Below are 21,529 nucleotides of genomic sequence, written 5' to 3'. Positions count from 1 at the left end.
GTATATATGATTGTTTGTTTTTATATTACAATGTATTTTTCTTATTATTGGATATTATTATTATCTTAGATCTATACATATGTGTTGAGAATTTTCAATTTTAAGTAGACCATTTAAAGTCAAATCAGTGCACTGCTCAAATCAAAGCTTTCACTATCTTTTCATCTTTAATTAATCTAAATAATAGTCATGTCTTGCTAGCATTCAAAATCATCTAATTTTTCCCACCTTCGTCAACTATCTATTTCTCAAGCATAGGCATTTCCCTACTTTCTCCTTCTGTGCTTGCTGAATAAAATATTGTCTTCTGGACTAAATAAGTCACACACAAAAGGTTATATCAGAAAGATGAAACAATGATGCCATGTACGTTTAATTTTTTTTTTTTTTTTTTTTTGGAATATCTAGCATATTCATCTTTAAAAAGTGGAAAATATAAAATATTGTTTGCAATTTATATAATAAGCAGTTATAAAAGAAAGGTAAACTTCTCACTAAATTCAAACTTTTGTTATTTGAAAGTATTGCCAAAGATTTATTTTTAGACAACAACAACAACAAAAATAAGAATCCTTCAGATTCTTCAGTCAAGGTATTCCATATTTCATTTTTTTATTACTTTAGTGACATTTGTCTCAATTCATTTCAACTTAAAATGATCATGTCATTTCATTTTTTTATTGTTGTTCAATTTAAATTTTATTGCAAGTTTGGATAATTAAAAATTTATCACTGTTACTTAAATTTTGTTAAAGTGTCATTTCAAAAACAATTCAGATTTTCCAACCTATTCTAGGCCAATTAGAGAATTTTCGTATAATATTTCGAAACAATTGGGAACCTAGCTGAGCTGACCCTCACAGATACAGTTATTAGTATTTATAGTAACTTTTTCCATCCTACATTTGCATAAATTCTTTTAGTCTGATGATTAAATTAATTTATGCAACAATTTTATTGCTTAGCGAAGTGACGGCCAGTACAGCTGTTTCCCAATAAAACTACAATAGTGATTTTATTTCAGCCATGCAGCAAGTGAATATTCTTTGTAAATTTGTTCTGATTAACTACGCACCTATTTTCCTAGCACTCTGGAGTACCGTATGGGGAAAATAGGATTATAAAAATCGAGCCTCCTGCGGTGTAAATCAGACTTTCAGGGATCAACGCACGTACCTTCAGCTTTCTGCTTATTAGGCATGTTATAACTTGCCAGGGCGGCGAGTAAATATGCAAAAACAATTTGCATAGTATTTGGCGAACCCGAGCATTACAAATTCCGCCCCCGAACTAGGACTCGAACACCGTTACATACTTCCGTTTCCTCCCACATTCTAATACCTCAATTCTTCCATCATCCCCATTCACTTGTCTTAATCATCCGTCTCCTTTAGCTTGAAGGGCATAACGTGGGACGTTAAACTGAAAAATTATCCTTTCGTTTCATTTCTTGAATACTATGATATTTATGGTTAATTTCAAAATTCTATTCTCGTTGCTCTGACAACGACTAACTGTCTAGTATTTATTGACTACACAATATTATGAGAAATTATTGAGTGAAGAAGTAGTATTTCCTTGTATTCAATTGCTTAGTTTAATTAACTGCAATGACGCAGAATATTAGGCTAATAATTATCTAACATTAATAGGCAAATTTTAAGAATAGAAGTACACATTGATATTCGATATGTATATACAGTTGGGCCGGGATCTGAGGGGATTGATCATGCATGGAAACCCTAACGCAATTTTATTTCTGATTATTGCTATAGGCACTATAGTGGTTGTGAAAACTGATGTCGTTGCCCCCCAACGTGGTCGACAACTTGGGGGAGGGGGAAAGGGTGGGGCGCAGAAAATCGTAGACCTTCACGTTGGCGGTCCTTTTATTCCTTCTAATTGTCACAGGAGAGTGAACCATACCTCGTTGGAAAGCTTATAGAACACAAATTTTGACGAGGTAACTTTTGTGCCCCCAGTGCCCAGCAAGTAAAAGAGGAAGAAGAAGAAGAAAATAAAAAATTAGGAAGAAAAACTAATTTTTGTAAAATTTGTGGGACGCTGGCAACATTGTTGTTTGTCGTATGCAGGGAAAAAATAATCTCACATGTACGCCATATATAGGCAACGATCATAATAAAATGAATGGCGTAAATACAATAGCAAGAGAGATAAAATTTCGAAACTACCTACCTCCGATGGTCATTCTGTACATATTTTTCGATGGACTGTCGTCACATTGGCAGCGCTAGCGACGCCCCTAATTGTCACAGAGACATGAACTATACCCCTTTGGAAAGCATAAGGAACACAGATTTCAGAGAGGTAACTTTCGTCCCACCCCTGCGTTGCCCAAACAACAGTGTTGCCAGAGTTCCACAAACTTAAAATTTTTGTTTTCAATTTTTAAAAATTTTCTTCTTCTTCTTCTTTTACAAGTTGGGCATGGGGGCACAAAAGTTACCTAGTTGGAATCTGTGTTCTATATGCTTTCCAACGAGGTATTGTTCATAGTCTTGTGACTAATAGGGGCGTCGTCGCTAGGGTTGCCAGACAACGTGAAGGTAGATGACAAATATACAAGGGGAGTAAAGAGTGGTACGAGCTTCCGAAGCGCCACAAAGGCCCTTATTTTCATTTCTTTCTATTATTTCTAAATAACCAATGTATACTTTACATCTCACACACCAAGTAAAAAAAAAAAAAAAAAAAAAAAAAAGTTCCTTGCTATTGCACCTACGTCCTTCATTGTTTTTATGCGACTGTTCCCAATGTCTGGCGTACATGTGAGTTTTTTTTCCTGCGTACTACAAATAACAGTATCGCCAGCGTTCCTCAAAGTTCAAATATGGGGATTTCTTTTATAAGAAAATATACACTGGAGAAATGGGCAAATTCAGTACCATCATTTACTCCTCGTAAGCCCAATGACCAAATACAGGGTATCACTAGTGAGAACACTGATTTATTTAATTGATACCAAATTTTCTTGCTTGTAGCTCCTTTGGAATAAGTTTAAAGGCAATTTGAACTTGGTATGGATAACATTTTTTGAAATGCATCTTTAGTTATAAAGCCATTATCTTATTGTCAATACATGTAACTGAAATGAAAATATAATATTAGTATTACAACAACTTTATTTGCATTTATCTTCATTTGTTGAACATTTGTGTTCGTGATGTTAATTGAAGCAATTTGTAGTGTCTGGTAGTTTTGAAAACGAAACCGACGGTGACCTAAAACATGAAAATCAATTAATAGGAACGTATGAAAGCCTAAAAACTAACCAAAATGAAGCAGATACAAGAATTTTTTACCATTTGTTGGATTCAGTTAGAAACAAAGGAAGTGTAACCCTAATAATTCACAGCCCAGACACGGGTGTGTTCGTGTTAGCCATATCATACTGTAACACACGAAGATTTACACAAACTAAATACAACTATCTTACAAGGTTGTCTATAAGCTTTATTATAAATTAACTAGAAATGTTAGTTTCGGAAGTATATCACTTCCTTCTTCAGACTACTATTCGTATGAAGAAGGAAGTTATATACTTCCGAAACTGTAACATTTCTAATTAATTTATAATAAAGATTATAGACAGCCTTGTAAGAAAGTTGTATTTAGTTTGTGTTTAAGATGGACATAAGGCCTTTTTATCATAATATCCATAAAGATTTAATAGAACATGGCCAATTAAAAGTTTAAGGTTCCCAGAAGTGAAATTTGTTCATTAAAATATAACAAGTGTGCTGATTAAAATGTTAAGATTTTAAGTATAAGTTGCACAATTAAAAGTTGCAAATATGTATTCAATTAAAAATTGTTAAAAATTTTAAAAATGAAAGGAGGAATCTTATTTGTTCTTAGATATGGAATCCTCTCATTTTCTGAGATATATAAGCTGTCGTCTTAGAAATTGTAGCTTATAATGTGTATGATGATGTCAAAGATGATGTTTTTTTTCTCTTTCTATTTCTTCTTGTTTTCTTTTCTATTCCCTTCTGATACATGTGTATGAACATATACATTATACACAATCACTTAAGTAGGTGCATCATTTTATCTATAGATAGTGAATCATAGGAATGTATTTTATGTTATATATAATCAAGATTGATGTCTTTGTTTCTCCTTGTATAGTTTAACATGTCTTTAGCATTGTCTCTTGTTTGTTTTAGTGTTTATTTTATATGTAATAAGTTTCATTTTCATTTTTCATGTTTTATTTTCTGTATTGTTCTGTATGTCGGTAACTCTTTAACGTGCCTAACTGTATATCATTTTTATTCTCGTCATAAAAAAAATGAGATCCGACTGTAAAAGAAAAGTGTAAATGGTTGAGTGGAAGAAAAGGTTATGCCTTAACTCGGTCATTTTAAATAAGAAATAAATAAATAAATAAATAAAGATAGTTTGCCGAAGCTGGAACGATGTTATAAAGGTAATCAAGAAAGTTCTATTGATTTTCACCCACCACCTTCGAACAACGATATGTCACCTAAGATGTACCTGTAAGATCAAAAGTAGTCCCCATCAGCATCGATGACCTTCTGCCAACGTTCCGGAAGCAATGGATTCCATCGCGGTAGAACTTGGTAGGCCGTGAAGCGAAGAAGATATCAAGTGCATTTTGTACCTCTATTGGGGATTTGAACTGGCGTCGTCTAAGATGATTATCCAAGAATTGAACAGGTGATAATCGGTGCAATGTCCGGAGAGTATGGCGGATGCAATAGTGTTTTCCATCCAAGGCGTAGAATAGTGTCCAGCATCATCCTAGTCACGTAGGGCTTAGAGTTGTTCTATAACAGGAGGCTCCCTTGCGATTCAGAAGTGCTGGCACCAGAGTTTTGAATTTTTCTTGAACATGACTCAACTGCTCACAGTGCATAGTTGCATTATGCTCTGACTAGCTGGTAGCAGTTTCTGATGCACGATACCGCGAGCAGTCCACCAAACCACCGGAGGACATTCTTCTGGTGTAGTATTGGTTTTGGCTGTTTTCGAACCGGTTCATGGGATGCTAACCAATGATGACTGCATCGTGGAGCTTCGTACAGTACCTACTTCTCATTATATGTCAACACTCTGCCCAGAAAGGGCTCCTTCCTCAGACGAGACATCAAAGAAACACAGGTACCTGCTCGCGTTGTCTTCTGGCCCGGAGTCAAATCATGTGGGACCCAGCGACCCAACTTGTAGTGTTTCCCACGTTGATGGAGGTGCTGCCGAATGGTTTCTCTACTCACACTGAATTGTAGTCCCAGTTCCTCACATGTTTGTCCACTGTTCGCTTCAATTGCTGCCTGAAGATCTTCATTTTGTACACGTGTTGGTCTTCCGGCTCCTGGTGCGTCTTCGAGTGTTTCGTCATGCTCTTTAAACTTATTAAACCACCACCCTAACACCCCAAGATGTGCTAGGCATCTGCCATTTAGGTGTTCCAGATACTTTTTAGGTACCCGACACTTGGTACATATGATATTCATGTGCTAAATATGTTCTTCAGCTACCTAAAGCTTTAGGTGCTTGTTACACCTAATTGATATTTGCGACTATGTTCCACAAATGTAGCATTTATGTAAATGGCTCACTTTCGCACTGATAGTCATTTGTTTTTATGTCGTCACTTGGGGCATATATCTTTCATGTTCGAGGTACTTCCTTCAGTTACATACTTTTTCAGATACTTATGACACATAATTGATATCTGCAGCGACGCACTAGTCATTTGTTTTTATGTCGTCACTTGGGGCATATATCTTTCATGTTCGAGGTACTTCCTTCAGTTACATACTTTTTCAGATACTTATGACACATAATTGATATCTGCAGCGACGCACAGATGTTTACATTTGCTCATGCGCAGTAACATGCAACGGTTTCTCGCGCTTTCTGCTCCAATTTCTGTCCTTCTAGTCAGTGATGTAGCTACGGGGCGCCCATCGGAGCCAGGCCTCCCAAATGATTTTCTGGCCCCCACCAAACGACCAGCTTAAAGTTTACATATAATTAATAATTTACGGTAAAACAGTATGGACCATAAAACAATGCTACTAAACTAATTAGTAACTATATTATATTTTTTATATGCTCTAACTAGTATTTAAAATTTTTTTTATCAGATGGAAGATTTGGTGAAAATTAACGTTTTTATTTGGATTTCATTCGCTCTTTTTAATGCTACTTGGTATAAAATAGGGAGTGACATATAGGTGTTAATAAAATAATTACCCAGACAGCATAATGCACGTACAGTACCCGTATAGTACATGTACAATTGCACGGATGCAACATGTGCATCATCTGTATAAATGCACGCCTGTACATGTGATGCACATATACCGTACGTCACAAGTTCTATTCAACATCTTCACGTGCACAGGGCATGTGCAATGCACACTTACACGTCCTGCACAAGTGATTTACACCTACTGCGCAGGTGGTTTACAAGTAGCACGTATTCGATTTACATGTAGTGCACAGGTGATTTACATTTAGGACAGCGGTGATTTACACGCAGTAACCAGGTGATTTACATGTAGGACCGAGATGATTTACACGCAATACCCAGATGATTTACATGTAGGACAGAGGTGATTTACACGTAGCACATATGTGATTTACACGCAGTACCCAGATGATTTACATGCACGACAGAGATGATTTACACGTAGCACACAGGTGATTGACACGCAGTACCCAGGTGGTTTACATGTAGGACAGAGATGATTTACACGCAGTACCCAGGTGATTTACACGTAGTACCTAGATGACTTACATGTAGGACACAGGTGATTTCCTCGTAGTGCAGAGGTGATGTAAAAGCGTATTCGAAATGCAAAGAAAAACAGAGTATATATATATTTGGTGGCTTACGCAGTAACACCATCTATAACACTAAATTTTTTTGTAAGTGACTAGCCGTTTCGGCTAGAATCCTGTTCGAGGGTTATGCTCTCTTTTAGGGAACTGAAGTATGGAAATAGTAGCTGTGGGTGACTTTGAGAGGGTCTCAGAGTTCTTTATTAAAGTTTGTTATAACTATCAAAGACTTAAGAACCTTTGCGGGCTTTAACATCAGGTAGGGAAAGGGTGGCAGAGCAATTACATGATGTACATGAATGCTAAGTCTGAACATAGAGGACGAGTAAATAAGATGCAACTTAGTTGTCATTATATAGGTTGTATGCTGTGGAGATGAAGATGGTAGATGAGGCGAGGTGCATGATCACATCATAACACGGGGAAAAGTTAGTTGACGGGTGAAGTTATCTTCTCGCCTAGGGGCTACTCTAGGCATTGATGAAGACAGTCGGAGCCCATGTTAGTTGTGGATGGATTTATTGCGCAACATAGGATGGAAAGATGAGCGGAAGATGGTCATGAATTTGATAGTCAGCAAGTAACTCCAGGTCTAGTGCATCAGGAGGTAGTGTGTAGCAGTACAGAGTATACAGGAGTGAGAGCGGTGGATGGAAATATCGAAATGCTGATGGGTGGAGTGCCATATGATGCATAGTAGTCAGAAGTAGAGGATGGTGTGCTTCATAACGATTGTGTTTGTAGGTGAGACGTAGCTTTTCGAGATGAAACTGTAGAGATGGAAACTCAATGCCGTTGTATAACTCTGCTGTTGGGCTAGGTAACTTAATTCGAAATGCAATACGTAGTGCATGTCTTTCTAAGATTAAGAGCTTTTCGTAGAAAGAGCGTGCAGCAGCTATATAACACTAAGCAAGCAAGCAAGCAAGCAAAAGAGTCTGTTTATCATCTCACTGTGGAGATGAAAGGACGTCCAGCCAGAGGCTGCTTTGTCCAGTGTAGGTACATTATTTGTTTGAATAAAGATTTGTGCAGTGAGCTACCATGTCCCACAGAAACGACAGCACGCAGAATAGGTGCCAGGTGTCCGGGCAGGATGCAAGGCCTGTTTGTCTCGTCAGTGGTATGTTTTGTCTGGTGTTATTTAGCTACTGGAGTGTTTTGCCTATCGACGAAGGATGGAGGTTGTTTTGATTTTTTGATGTTTTTCTTTGAATTTAGGAGCTTTGGATTTTTTAAAATTTATTTAATTTTTTTTTAAATTTTGTATTTATTTATTTATATTTATTTTTATTTATGTGTATATTTTGTATAGTATTAAAACATTTATTGCACATACCTATATATATGTTCCTTGTTTGATGACCTGTGTTTTGATTTAATTTTTTGTGTTCTTTGTTGTGTGGTGTTTATTCTGTTTTGCTAAAGACATCACCTTCAAAGTCTATCACAAGTAACTAATAATTGTCAGTGAGAATTTTACTTTTGGAGTTTATTATTTGCAACGAGCAAAGTTTTAAGTAGTATCTTTGACATGTTTGCCAAGTAACAAATAACGCAACATACTCTGCTGTAATCGGTCACGAAAATATTTTTGTAAACCTATGAACTGTCTGACAGTAGTTACAACAGTACAGTGCTATCACCTGTTGATCTTGTATCCTATCTCAGCGGATGTTATGGAGTTTCTACAATCATTCTGCTGTCATTCGTCGAAACGTTTCTATAACACCGCCTGGAGGAAAAACGACTCCTACCAAAATTGGAGGTTACTTTATATTGTTGATGAGAATGATAGTAAAAGAATGAAAGTAAAAGTATACACTTCCACGGTATTATGGACGTCTCATACACACGTACAGTAGCCGTGCAAATGCACATGTGCACACAACAGCTTAAGCACCGGTAATTTAAATGTGCTTCATCTTCGCAAATGCACATGTGCACATGCACGGCTCAAGAACGCGTTATGTACGTGCGCTGCATCCACGCAAATACACATATGTACATAACTGCTACAGCACGGATTATATAAATGTGTGCTTCATCCATGCAAATGCACATGTGCACATAACGGCTTAAGCACGGATTACGTACGTGCGTTGCATCCATGCAAATGCACATGAGCACATAACGGCTTAAGCACAGGTTACGTACGTGCGCTGCATCCATGCAAATGCACATGCGTACATAACGGCTTAAGCATGGGTTATATAAATGTGTGCTTCATTCATGGAAATGCACATGTACACATAACGGCTTAAGTACGGGTTACGTACGTGCGCTGCATCCATGCAAATACACATGTGTACATAACGGCTTAAGCACGGGTTATATAAATGTGTGCTTCATCCATGGAAATGCACATGTGCACATAACGGCTTAAGCACGAGTTCTGTACGTGTGCTTCATCCACGCAAATGCACATGTGCACGTAACTGCTTAGGCACGGGTTATATAAATGTGTGCTTTATCTGTGCAAATGCACATGTGCACATGCATGACTTAGTCACTGGTTATATACGTGTGCATAACCCACGCAAATGCACATGTGCACATACACAAGTTATGTATGTGTGCTTCATCCACGTAAATTCAAAATGAAATGAAATCTTTGAGTTTTACGTCCCGCGATTATGCCGGTTAGGCTAAAGGAGACGGTGATGATGAGTAATGAGTGAAATGGTGGAATGAAGGAAGTGGGAGGAAACGGGAGAACCCCGAGAAAACTCACGCACACGGTGTTTGTCCACCACAAAGTTCACTTGGCGGAGGCTGGGATCGAACCCGGGACCCCAAGCACCAGAGGTGAACGCTCTACCACTGAGCCACCGCGACCCCCTTCCAAGTAAATTCACTTGTACGGCTTATGCACGGATTATATATGTGTTCATCATCCACACAAATGCACATGTGCACATGTACGGCTTATCCATGGATAGGGCACATGTGTCGTACACGTACGTGTTGTCTGGGTATGTTTTTAGTCACGAACAATAAATAAATACTAGCAAGCCCGCACGTCCTGCGCAAGTGGAGGACACTATTGTTGTCTGAATGATTGAATATGATACAAAATTAAAAATATTTATGGCTAGCAAAGTAGTTTTAATAACACGTTAATAATATCTTTAATTAATAATGTCTCGATAATTACTCGAATTTAAGACGTTCTCGAATCTAACCCGGGATGTACTTGAACCTGAACCCACAAATTGGGGCTGATGTATATATTTCCTGAGAGCTTGGGTCAAGGTAAGATCAAAACCGGTTACCAAAATTGGGGAGGTCTCATGCATTCCGCTTGTTGTCAGCACTTTACTTATTTAATTTATTAAAATCTTTAAGCGTGTCTATAAAGTCCGTTGTAACTGCTCTAGAAAGTCCAGTAACTGCAAAATGTGAAATGGTGAGAGAAATGAAAACTGAAAAACATGTCTTCTATCATTTCAAAAGTACAACGTATCAAAGTAAAATAAATGGTCCCAGGGTCCCCCACAGGGTCCCGGACGGGGTCCAACTCAAAATATTTAAATGGAAAGGGGGGTCAACTTCCATATCGTATGAAAGTTGGTATTGAATGAAAGAAGATAAATCAAGTCTCGACTCTACGATAAGCCTGTGCAAAATAGCGGTGGGTCAAAATATCAACACAATCTTCATTGCAAAGTCTATGGCCACTCGTATGAATCTGAAACGGTAGGATAGGTGTGTAAAAACAAAAACACGGATATGTTATTTTTTCAAACGTATAATTATTCAAAGTAAAAAAAATGTTCCAGGTTCCCTCGCAGGGTCCCAGACGGGGTCCAACTCAAAATGTTGAAATAGGAAAGGGTTTCAAGTTGAGTATCGTATGAAAGCTGATGTGAAGTGAAAAGTGAAGAAGTCTCGACTCTTGATGATAAACCTGTGCAAAATAGTGGTGGGTCAAAATGTCAACATAAGTGTCATTGAAAAAGCCATGCCACAGGTGTAAAACAAAACAAAAAACCAGAATGTTTCAACACGGCATGCTAATTATCCCAGGCCCGAATGTCATGTATGTTGTAAATTTGATCGAGATCGGTGGGTAGTTCAAGAGTTAAGTTCTATTTATTTTGATATAATAATCTCCCCTCCCCTTCCCCTTCCCCTAGGTTCTACCGTTAAAGTGAAAATATTTTTTTAAAAAACTTTCCAGACTCGAACGTCATCTATGTTGAAAATTAGATTGAGATCGATCGGGTGGTTCAAGAGTTATTAACTCACGAACATGGCCACTTTTATTTTTATATTTATTGATTATTGTATATCTTCCCCTCCTACCCAACCCTACGTTGTTCCGTTAAAGTAGAACGGTAAACGTCATCCTAGGTGCGAACGTCATCTATGTTGAAAATTTGATCGAGATCGGTCGGGTGGTTCAACAGATTAAGAGTCACAAACATAGTCACTTTCAATTTGGATCTGAAGTTTTTGTTTACAGACACCGCAATTAATATTTAGATTTTGTCAGGAAATCTTAAAGAAATTTAGTACAATTTTAAAGAAAATCAGTCTTATGTATAAAGGTAACCAAGAATGTTCTGTCGTTTTTTGTGGAGGTCTGTGTTCCATTGGCCCTCACACAGTGAGTTAATGCGAATGGAGATAAAGCAAAGATGAGTTGTTGTTGTGAGTATATCCAACATACTACCCGGTTATATCAGTTCAGTTACACCGTCTTGGGTAAGGAAGAGTGAACGTGGGGCCTCCACAGAGCGTTATAAGGGCGTCTATACTGTACGAGTTCCAACTAGGGTCAAACGCCGCTGTAACGGGAAGAAAGATATGCCAGGCCTTTGGTGAGGGTGTCGTGACTACGCGGACAGTGCAGCGGTGGTTTTACGAATTTAAGGACGGTGACGAAATACACGAAGACGCAGCACGTGCCGGCAGATCAATACATGTACAAAATGAAGATCTTCAGGCAGCAATTGAGGCGAACAGTGGCCAGACATGTGAGGAACTAGAACTATAATTCAGTGTGAACGGAGTAACCAGTCGGCAGCACCTGCAACAACTGGGGAAACACTACAAGTTGGGTCGATGGATCGCACATGATTTGACTCTGAGCCAGAAGGCAACGCGAGTTGACACGTGTATTTCTTTGCTGTCTCGTCTGAGGAAGGAGCCATTTCTGGACAGGGTATTGACATGTGATGAGAAGTGGGTCTTGTACGAAGCTCCACGGCGCCGTCATCATTGGTTATCACCCCGCGAACCGGTTCCAAAACAGCCCGAAACCAACACTGGACCAGAAAATCCTCGTGTGTGTTTGGTGGACTGCTCGCGGCATCGTGCATCGGGAACTGCTACCAGCTGGTCAGAGCATCAATGAAACTGTGTACTGTGATCAGTTGAGCAGTGTTCAAGAAAAACTTAAAACTCTGGAGCCAGTATTTCTGAATCGCAAAGAGTCCTCCTGTTACAGGACAACACTAAGCCCCACGTGGCAATGATACCATTTTTCGCCTTGGATGGGAAACGCTATTGCATCCGCAATACTCCCCGGACATTGCACCGTCCTATTATCACTTGTTTCATTCCTTGGACAATCACCTTAGAGGACGACAGTTCAATTTCCTAGTAGAGGTGCAAAATGCGCTTGATACCTTACCTTCTTCGCTTCACATCCACAAATTTCTACCGCAATGGATTCCATATCTTCCAGAACGTTGACAGAAAGTCGTCGATGCCCCGCTCTAGCGGCGTTTAACCCTAGTTTGAATTCCTACAGCATACACGCCCTTAAGATGCTCTGTGGAGGTCCCTCGTTCACTCTGTCCTTACGCACGTTCACGGTGTAACTGAACTGCCACAACCAGCTAGTATGTTGGATATACCCATACCAACAACTGATCTTCCCCTTATCTTTATTCGCATTCAACTTACGGTGTGAGAGCCAATAGAACAGATTTTCACAAAAAGCGGCAGGACATTCTTGGTTACCTTTATACTTATTGTTAAATAGTATATGCTTTGATCAAAATGTGTTTTTATTTTATGAAACAAATCACTGACGGACATGAAGTTAGAACGAAATAAAAGTACGCTGACGTTACAAAGAGATCGAGCAAGGTTTGAATAAATTACAGACTTGATTATGTCGTTACATACTTAAAGGGGCTTGCATACAATTTTACATTGTAGATTTGGTAATTGAATGTTGATTTGAAACGTTATTTAGATTGTTTTCAACAGACTTCCTATTTTTTTTTTCAGTTTGTAGTGTGTGTATCTTAGAAACATTGTGCCATAGATTTATTTGTTGACTCTTGAGTAGATTGCATTAAAGAATGTATATCCTACCCATACATACAATAAGTATTAGTAGAATTGTATTGTATTTGAATATGAAAGATAATTACTGTAAGTAGTATTCAGTTTGTGCTGTTGACACTGTATTTTGTATTTCACTGTATATACATATGTATAAAAATTACATACAAATTGTATATATTATGTATGAACAGTTTTGTAAATTAAATTAGAGTTTTGAATTCAGTTTTAATATTATTCTTAATCCACTTTTGTACAGAATTAAATCTATCGTAAATCAAAGATATTATCATGAACGCATTTGATCCTATCTTGAATACATTGCATATGATTCTCTAATTTTGTCAATAACAATGTTAACCTGTTTACACTATAGTACATTAAGTACAATATTGTGCTAACTAACGTTAATATTTTTAATTAGATAGTTGAAATATTAAAAAAAAAAACACTTTTGTGCTTGATTTGTTTAAACGAAGATACTTTCAAAACTAGAAAACTTGTTTAATTTCAAAAATATAAGAAATCACAACTAGAAAAGAACTCAAAAATAATCTACAAGGCTATACTAAGCACTTGTTGTTTACGAATTTGAAGTAAGTGTAAGTGTTTAAGAGTTTCATACAATTACTTCGCAAAAAAGTGACAATGGACAGAGGAAAACGACAGAGATAGGAACACGAATCTATCATTGTTAACGTTTGAGAAATGAGAATATAACCGCTTCATTCTGTTCATGTAAGTTTTACCTTTTGTATTAATTGAATTTGTCTTGAAAATGAGAATGTACTTTTAACTATTTTCATGAAGATCTCTTGGTAGGCCCACCTTTAATTATTTCACTTTGTTCATTTATATTTTATAAAGTAGCTAATTCAGAAAATCAAATAACTATACATAAATGACAGATTTATAAGTGCACTTGATTCATACTCAGTTTTAAATATGTGTGCTGTAAATCATAATGAATTATTGTCAATTAGAAAGATTTAAAATGTAATAAATACATATTAATTGAATTCTTATTCTTTGACAAATAATCTCAAGTTTGTGTTTGCAATGTAAGGATACTACCTCTATAACTACAACTTAAGTCAAATTAGAGATTTGTTCTTTATTAGAACTCTAATTAAACATTACTCCTACTTTATTTAGGATACGACACGGTATGGCACTTCGAGTGTCAGATCACTAAAGAGTGTCAGATCACTATATTTTTACTTTTTTAAGACTTGAAGTTAAATTTAGATATTCTGTGTGTACTAATTGTCCCTTCTCGTCTCTCTTAGTCTAAAGGACATGATTGTAGGACGTTAAAGGGAAAGAAAGCTTAATTCTCACTTTTTCATCATTTCTTGACTATTCGTTACAAGCATAGAATGTTCTGTTCATATTCAATGTTTCTTCCAGGCCGGTTTTTGGGGAGGCACTGCCCCCCTCCCCCGGAGCTCTGAGAGTGGCCCCCGGAGGAGACCAAAATAATACGTTTTTGATATAATAATAATAATAATAATAATAATTGAATAGTACCAGCAGTGCCCCCTACAATACTAAGTGTGCCCCCCTCCCGGAACATTGTTTCTGAAACACTGTTCATATTGCTACCGTTACTACTCTTTGTGTGTTACATGATTTCAAATGCAAACTGAAAATTCATTGAGAATTCCAGAGCCGTTTTCAAGATGTACTGAAGCCTCTTTCCTCGCGCTTTTACTTGGGGGGGGGGAGGCACTGGTAAACGAATTTTCTCAAATAAGAAACTTAGCTAAATTGGTTTCTCGTACCCGAAAAGTGGTTTCCACCTAATTTCATGAAAGTCATTAGGCATGAAAGAGCGTTTTAGAGATTAAAAAAAGAAAGAAAAAAATGTTCTTTTTAGATTAGTCTCGATAATGCAGTGGAGTACATTGAAAGTACACGTAAGTACATCACGTAAGTACAATGGAGTCTCGTTAATTCGAACTTGGATAATTCGAAATATTGGATAATTCGAACAGATGTCCATTCCCCTTGAAAACTGTATTGAAAACAATAGGAAAAAATCGTGGATAAATCGAACTTTTGAACCTATGTTTTGGATAATTCGAAGTAAATACAGTTGAAAATTTTTAATATTGGACAGATGTAAAGAGAAAAATACTGTTTTAACGTGTTTTCAGTTATCCAGATGCAGCCATAGGGAAGAGTAATACAAAAGATAAATAGAAAATCTATGTAATGATAAAGATGAAGGTGGGTTGAGGAAGTAGTAAAGATAGAGAACGTGTGCCAATCTCATCTTGTTTCAGAATTGGTTGAAAATTTAAGATGAATTATTGATAAAGTCAACCAAATGTTATTAATATCGTATTCCACACAATACATGAAATTCAAGATTTATTGACCGTACAAAAACAATCAAATTTAAGCAAATTAGGTTTACGACTTCTTAAAAGTGAGAACAGAATATTCAAATTGTTACTGGTATTTAATTGTTTGGGCTATTCAATGTATGTTGTACGTAAATATATTTTCCATTGTACACGTAATTTCAATTATGTGGAATCAATGTCGTTTGTTAGTTTGCGGTATTCCATCACGCAAATAATAAGCTGCTTTAAAGGTAAAGTCTACACCATATGAATATGTTTTTGATGCAGAGTACTTTGGTTTGTTTGTTGTTACATATGTGAAAATGGATGTTGTTGGATAATTCGAAGTTTTTTCGTGTCCCCTTGGACTTCGAATTAAAAAAAGTCAACTGTACATTGAAAGTAATACTCAACAAATACTTGATACTCCGAAACGCTCTTGCACTGAAACGTCCACAAGCAAATGTCCTCATACTGAAACATCCACACAAAAAAAGTCCTACACCGAAATCTCCTAGACCCTTTTAAACTGTATGAATTGAAGAACTGTAATCTTCGTTATTGTAGTGCTTGTACCGGTATATTGGAAAGAAGAAAATGTCCTGGAAAAGGGCACATAACCAGGTGTATAAGTCAAACGGTCTGAGGATCATTCTATCGAAGAAAAAAGTTGGTGCTATTTTTCGATGATCTTGCGTAGCTCCAGAGACACTTGTTCACGAAGCAGTCAAAACTACTATGGAAGGTTTCCTTCACTGGATCTAGATGCTGAAAATATGTTCAATATGTTCAAAATACACACAAAATTGCCATACCTTCAAAGCTCAACTACGAAGGTCCACTTCCGTAGATAGTCAGTCATCAGCTCAGCTACTAGATCAACAGAAAGAGCTTAAGATTCTATAGTAATTATGTAAAGTAATATACATAATAACAGACTAATTATAACAAATTATATTTTCTATGTATCATTGCAATTCGCATGAAATATGATGAATAACATATTGATTTAGTGTGGGAAGCATATAAGAATAGGAGTAAAGGTTGAATATCAATCTTTACTCCTATTCTTAAAATTTATATTATTTTTGTTAGATCTAGGTATCAAGGAAATTTTTTTTTGCATTATAGTAGTAAATTAAACTGTTTCTCAATTCAAGGAAAAACTACTTCTTCACCTAATAAATCTTTGGGATATTGCGTACCCAATAATTCCGGAGAGTTTGTCGTGATCATAGTAACAATATTACAATTTATATTTTAAACTAATTCTTATTTCATTAGAATAAAAATAAGCAAATAAAGTTGTGTCCTAGAGATAATATGAACTGACTATTATGTACATACTTGTATATTTGAATAATAATTATTTCAATAATTATTAGAAACTACATCCCTTGGTCAAAATTAATGCATTTGCCGAAAAGTTGAATTATGCATTTCAAAAATACAAATGAAAGCAATATATCACTTGAAGCAAATTTTGTGATATCTGGCTTATGTGCGGTGGCTTCGTATAAATATTCCGGTCCCGGTAAAAATTTCAACTCCTTAAAATATATAGGATATACTTACTTTATTCCGACTTGTGATGTATTAATATTAAACCCTGTTTTTCTTGCAACGGACATATGTATACAGTTCTCTCTAATTTCGTCCTTCGAACAGATGATATTTCTTTCATAACGATATCTGTTTCAATTATATATTTGGTAACACCGCAAACCTGCAATGCATAAAGACTCCTTGTCACTTAAAAGTCGTTTCTTTAATACTTCCAGTTATTATGAAGTTCAGAGAATGTAATGGAACTTATTTTGCCATATCTATTCTTTCAATAGCTTTATTAGAGTTTCAATGAATTATCAAAGGGTTTTGATATAGATTGTCCTGGACTTCCTTATCAGAGTTTAAGAGAAGAGTAACTTCCTGGGTAATACAAATAACTTAATTTAGTGGACGATACGGTATTTGAAATGGTGTAATTTTATTGCTTTAAATAAGTTATTTTTGTAACACATAAGTAGGGCCTGGAAGTTGAGGAAAAATCCTCTTTTTTTTACGAGTGCCCAAAGACGAGGCTTAACATATGTTTATTTTGGGTCATTGTAGGCCAGGAAATAGTGGATTTTATTTGTTCTTTTTTGCCTTTTTTGCATTTTTCTTTATTGGTCTTTCTAAAGCTTTTTATAGGTCTTAACGTCCTTTTTTGAACTTCATCTTTCGAGAATAAATTTACTGGCCATTAACTCTCATTAGAATCGTATTAGAACCCGCCCTACCTCCTTCTGAATAATGGCTTCTAAATTTAAATCACTGTAATAAAATGTAGATCATAAGTTAGGACTATTTGCCCAGGTGAAAATTTTGCCTTGAGCTGCTCCTGTAAATGGGCAAATAAAAATTTATTTTCGTACGTCTTGCTGCTCAAGGCTTCCGAATTCACGTCCGGCGGGAAGTAATTTTGTTCTTTACCTACAATTTAAAGCATGAAATATGTATTTGTTTATTTATTTATTTTTATTACGTGCCAACTGATAGACAGATCAATTATAATTTCAGAGTGTTACGGGCCAATGTGGAGCCCTGGCCTTCTCCAAAAGTATCCAGCTTCTAGTTGTCCTCCAAAAGTGTTCAAAATGTAGGATTAAACTTGGACAACAGAAACAATAATGCAAATTGAACGACAAAGCAAAACTTTTTTTGATAAAGTTTCTTTCAATTGTATATTGTATACTACCAGAAGCTTCTATTTCTTGAGCATAATATTCATAAAATATGTAATTCTAAGTAAATTTGGTCTTATTTTTACGTATTTTCTTCTAGTTTTTAGATCCCCTTTTAGATATTTTTTAGGTTTTTTTATAGGTCCTTTTTACGCAACCTTTAGGTCTTCAACTTCCGAGACCTACACATAAATTCATTGAATGTAAAATTATTACGTTTATTAACGCCATTTTTGTTTTTCTAGTTTAACGTCCTACAATAATGCTCCTAGCCTAAGGAAGACAGTGATGATGATACTGAACGATATGGTGGAATGAAGAAACCAGTGAACCCCGGGAAAAACAACCTGCATATTGTTGTCCACCACAAAACCCATGCGTGCTGGTTTCATATCGGAAACCTCATGCTAGAGGGATTACTCTACACTGATCCATTGCGGTCCCTGATGTTTAGTTATTCTTGTTCCTTTGACATTATATTCAATTTATTGAAGCTATGTACCCGGTATAAACAGTTGAAATGTAAATAAAATAACACGTTTTTCAAACTAGTTTCATAGCGCTAATGATAAATAGAGTATTTTACAATAAATCTATATAGGTATTTTATTTTAATTTTTTGTGAACAATTAAGACCAGCTGTGCAAGTAATTACGAAGCTAAAATTCTTTTCGTCTTTTCTTGTTTCAGAGTACCTCCCATTCCTAATGTTCCAGTGATTGGAGCACCTTTCAAGCAGCAGCGGAAGTATGATGCGTGTGAGTGTATTCCTGATCATTGTCGTCCGCCAGATAAGCCTCTTCCAAGTGCTAGGGTGGGGGCTGCTCCCGAAGTGGAGACCTCGAGATTTGATCAGCCAACCCAATACATTAAGAAGGTGAGTAAAAACATAATCAATAAAGCAATAATCCCGTTGTTGCAGCCATGGTCGTCATACTGTTTTTAGCATCCTACGTTAGTTGTGCCGAAATAAGATTATAATGACATCATTTGGAGGAACTAAACACATTCTAAACAAAATACAATAAAATAGATAATTTTACTATCTAAATACGAGGGAGTATATTTCTGAAGTTTCGTCTGTTATAGAGGAATGACGAGTATGTGGTAATTGTAATGTATATGGAGTTGGCAACTGTGCAGACTTTCAGCCACCCACCATCTACGGCGCTAGGTGTAGGTAAATGACGACTCGTTTGAAAAGCTGGTCTCGCGAAGATCTGTGTGCGAAACATGTAACCATGGCTGAAATTCAGCGGCAGAGACTGTAATATCTCGTCAACATGTCGCGGAATGATGTTGAAAGTTTGCGGCTGGTAGAGAAAATGTTACCGACGAAGAGCGCAATAGCCAACAACCACACCATTGAAGCAGTTTCGCAGGGACATCATCGACTACCTTCCCTAAAGCCCGGACCTCGCTCCAAGCAACTTTCATCTGTTCCTGCACTTGAAGGAGCATCTAAAACGGGAGACGAGGAGGTGAAACACTTCGTGACAACGTGGCTAAACACGCAAGGACAGGATTTTTATCAGGAGGGAATCTTCAAACTCATCCCACGATGCAACAAATGCCTCAACTTATATGGAGACTATGTCGAAAAGTAACCAAATGTATGTGTTATCTGTTGTTGGCTGACTGGTTGTATGAAATAACATATTCATGTTTCACTCCAAGTTTTGTAACCTTACTTTCTGATCATCCCTCGTAACTTGTCTTATTTTTCTGAATTTCAGTTCCACTGAACACATGCACTGCTTCTTACCGTACTAGAGAACATATTATTATTAGGAACATTTAAAAAATAATATGTAATAAAAAAGGTGAAAGAATTTTAAAAAATTCTGTCATGTGGAAAATAGTAAAACTAAATAAAATGGGATTAAATAAGATTTGTCCAGTTGTGTGCAATTTCTAGACATAATACTTATTTCGAACCTCTACTCTACACTAATATTTTCCCATAATAAATAGTTCGTCAGGATAATTTTGTATGATATGCACGCCAGATTACATGAAGTGATCGGATCATATTTAGCATATTATTCTCTAGTTTGGTGTTTCTTGAAATATGCTTACTCTTCCTATAGAACATTTTCCCTCATGCAAGGGGCAACGGGTTCGATTCCCGGTGAGGCACTCGGTTGAAGGTATAAAAGCTCCTACAAGCCAACCTGAAAGCTGAAATACCCAAGCTGAAAGCATTTGAAAGGTGGTGTTGGCACAGAACGCAGCGCATATCATGGACCAAAAGGAAAAGGAATGAAGCTGTACTAAGGGAAGCTAACGAAGGACGATAGATCATGAAGATAATAGGAAAAAGAAGAAACAGCATGCTTGGCCATCTGATTCGGCACTCCGATTGGATCAGCATGCTGATACAAGGAAAGGCAGAAGGAAAACCAGCAAGAGGAAGACCGAGAATATCTAGACGCAGCTAGAAACGATTTCTTCAGATGATCTTTCGAGGAAACATTACAAAGGAAGGAAGTTGCAACTATTTGGGTAACTTGTAAATAAAAACACTGTCCAAAATTTTCAAAATAACTTTTTTACTCTCAAATGTCGAACTGAAAGCACACAATTACGAATGTACTCCCTAAAACTGTATGAGTTTGACCTCATTATTTCTTTGATTTTTCTTTCATATACCGTTTATAGCTATATAAATACTATGTTAAACAAATGAACTACCAGAAACAATTTGTGTTTCTTTATGGATATTCTATTGACATAGTTCCTACAACTTGTGATTCTAAATTCACATAAGCCTACTATGTATCAGAATCCATTTTTCAATAAGTCTTTCTTTATTAACCTCGTTTATTAGTAAGTTTAAGCTATTCATTGTGTGTAGTTTCTGAAAGTTAAAGTTTACTAAGAATTTTTAGAACTATCATGAAATCAAATCAACTGGACATTTTATGTTATTTAAAGATTAAGTTTATACCAATAACTTATTGTATACTCATTGTATACTAATTTTTTTTTTTTTTTTTTTTTTTTTTTTTTTTTTTTTTTTGCGAAGTACAGTGCACATGGATGAATGTTGTGAAATGAAGGAAAGGAACAGCTATTCCCTGTTCAGAGTAAGCTCTAAACTCCGATAAACAAAATATTTATATCCTTCCTCTCGTCACAAATACGATTGGCTACTGATGTATCACTCCTCCTCTCCAGGGGAGGAGCAAATTATACACATGCATTTTGACAATACTGTCTTGTGTTGCCCAGATATTTAGGGCAACAGCAGAAAAGAAAGAAAAATACTTGAAAGACTTTTTAAAAAGTTTAAATTTAGCTGGTAAGCAA

At 36.3% G+C, this 21,529-nt stretch overlaps 1 protein-coding gene across 2 annotated transcripts in view; it reads left to right on the top strand.

The window, feature by feature from the left end:
• Nucleotides 1-21,529, top strand: part of LOC145678447 (uncharacterized) — a 132,093-nt gene that overhangs the window by 74,485 nt on the left and 36,079 nt on the right. For both annotated transcript variants that reach the window (XM_081748583.1, XM_081748582.1), the window contains exon 3: nucleotides 18,908-19,094. In XM_081748583.1, coding sequence (XP_081604709.1) covers nucleotides 18,908-19,094 — 187 coding nt within the window. The remainder of the gene's footprint in view (nucleotides 1-18,907; nucleotides 19,095-21,529) is intronic.

Source organism: Thermobia domestica, chromosome 2 (genome assembly GCF_964235325.1).
Source record: "Thermobia domestica chromosome 2, izTheDome1.hap1.1, whole genome shotgun sequence".
Classification (NCBI taxonomy): domain Eukaryota; kingdom Metazoa; phylum Arthropoda; class Insecta; order Zygentoma; family Lepismatidae; genus Thermobia; species Thermobia domestica.
Note: the sequence above shows the minus strand (reverse complement) of the source record. Positions and strands in the feature narration are given on the sequence as shown.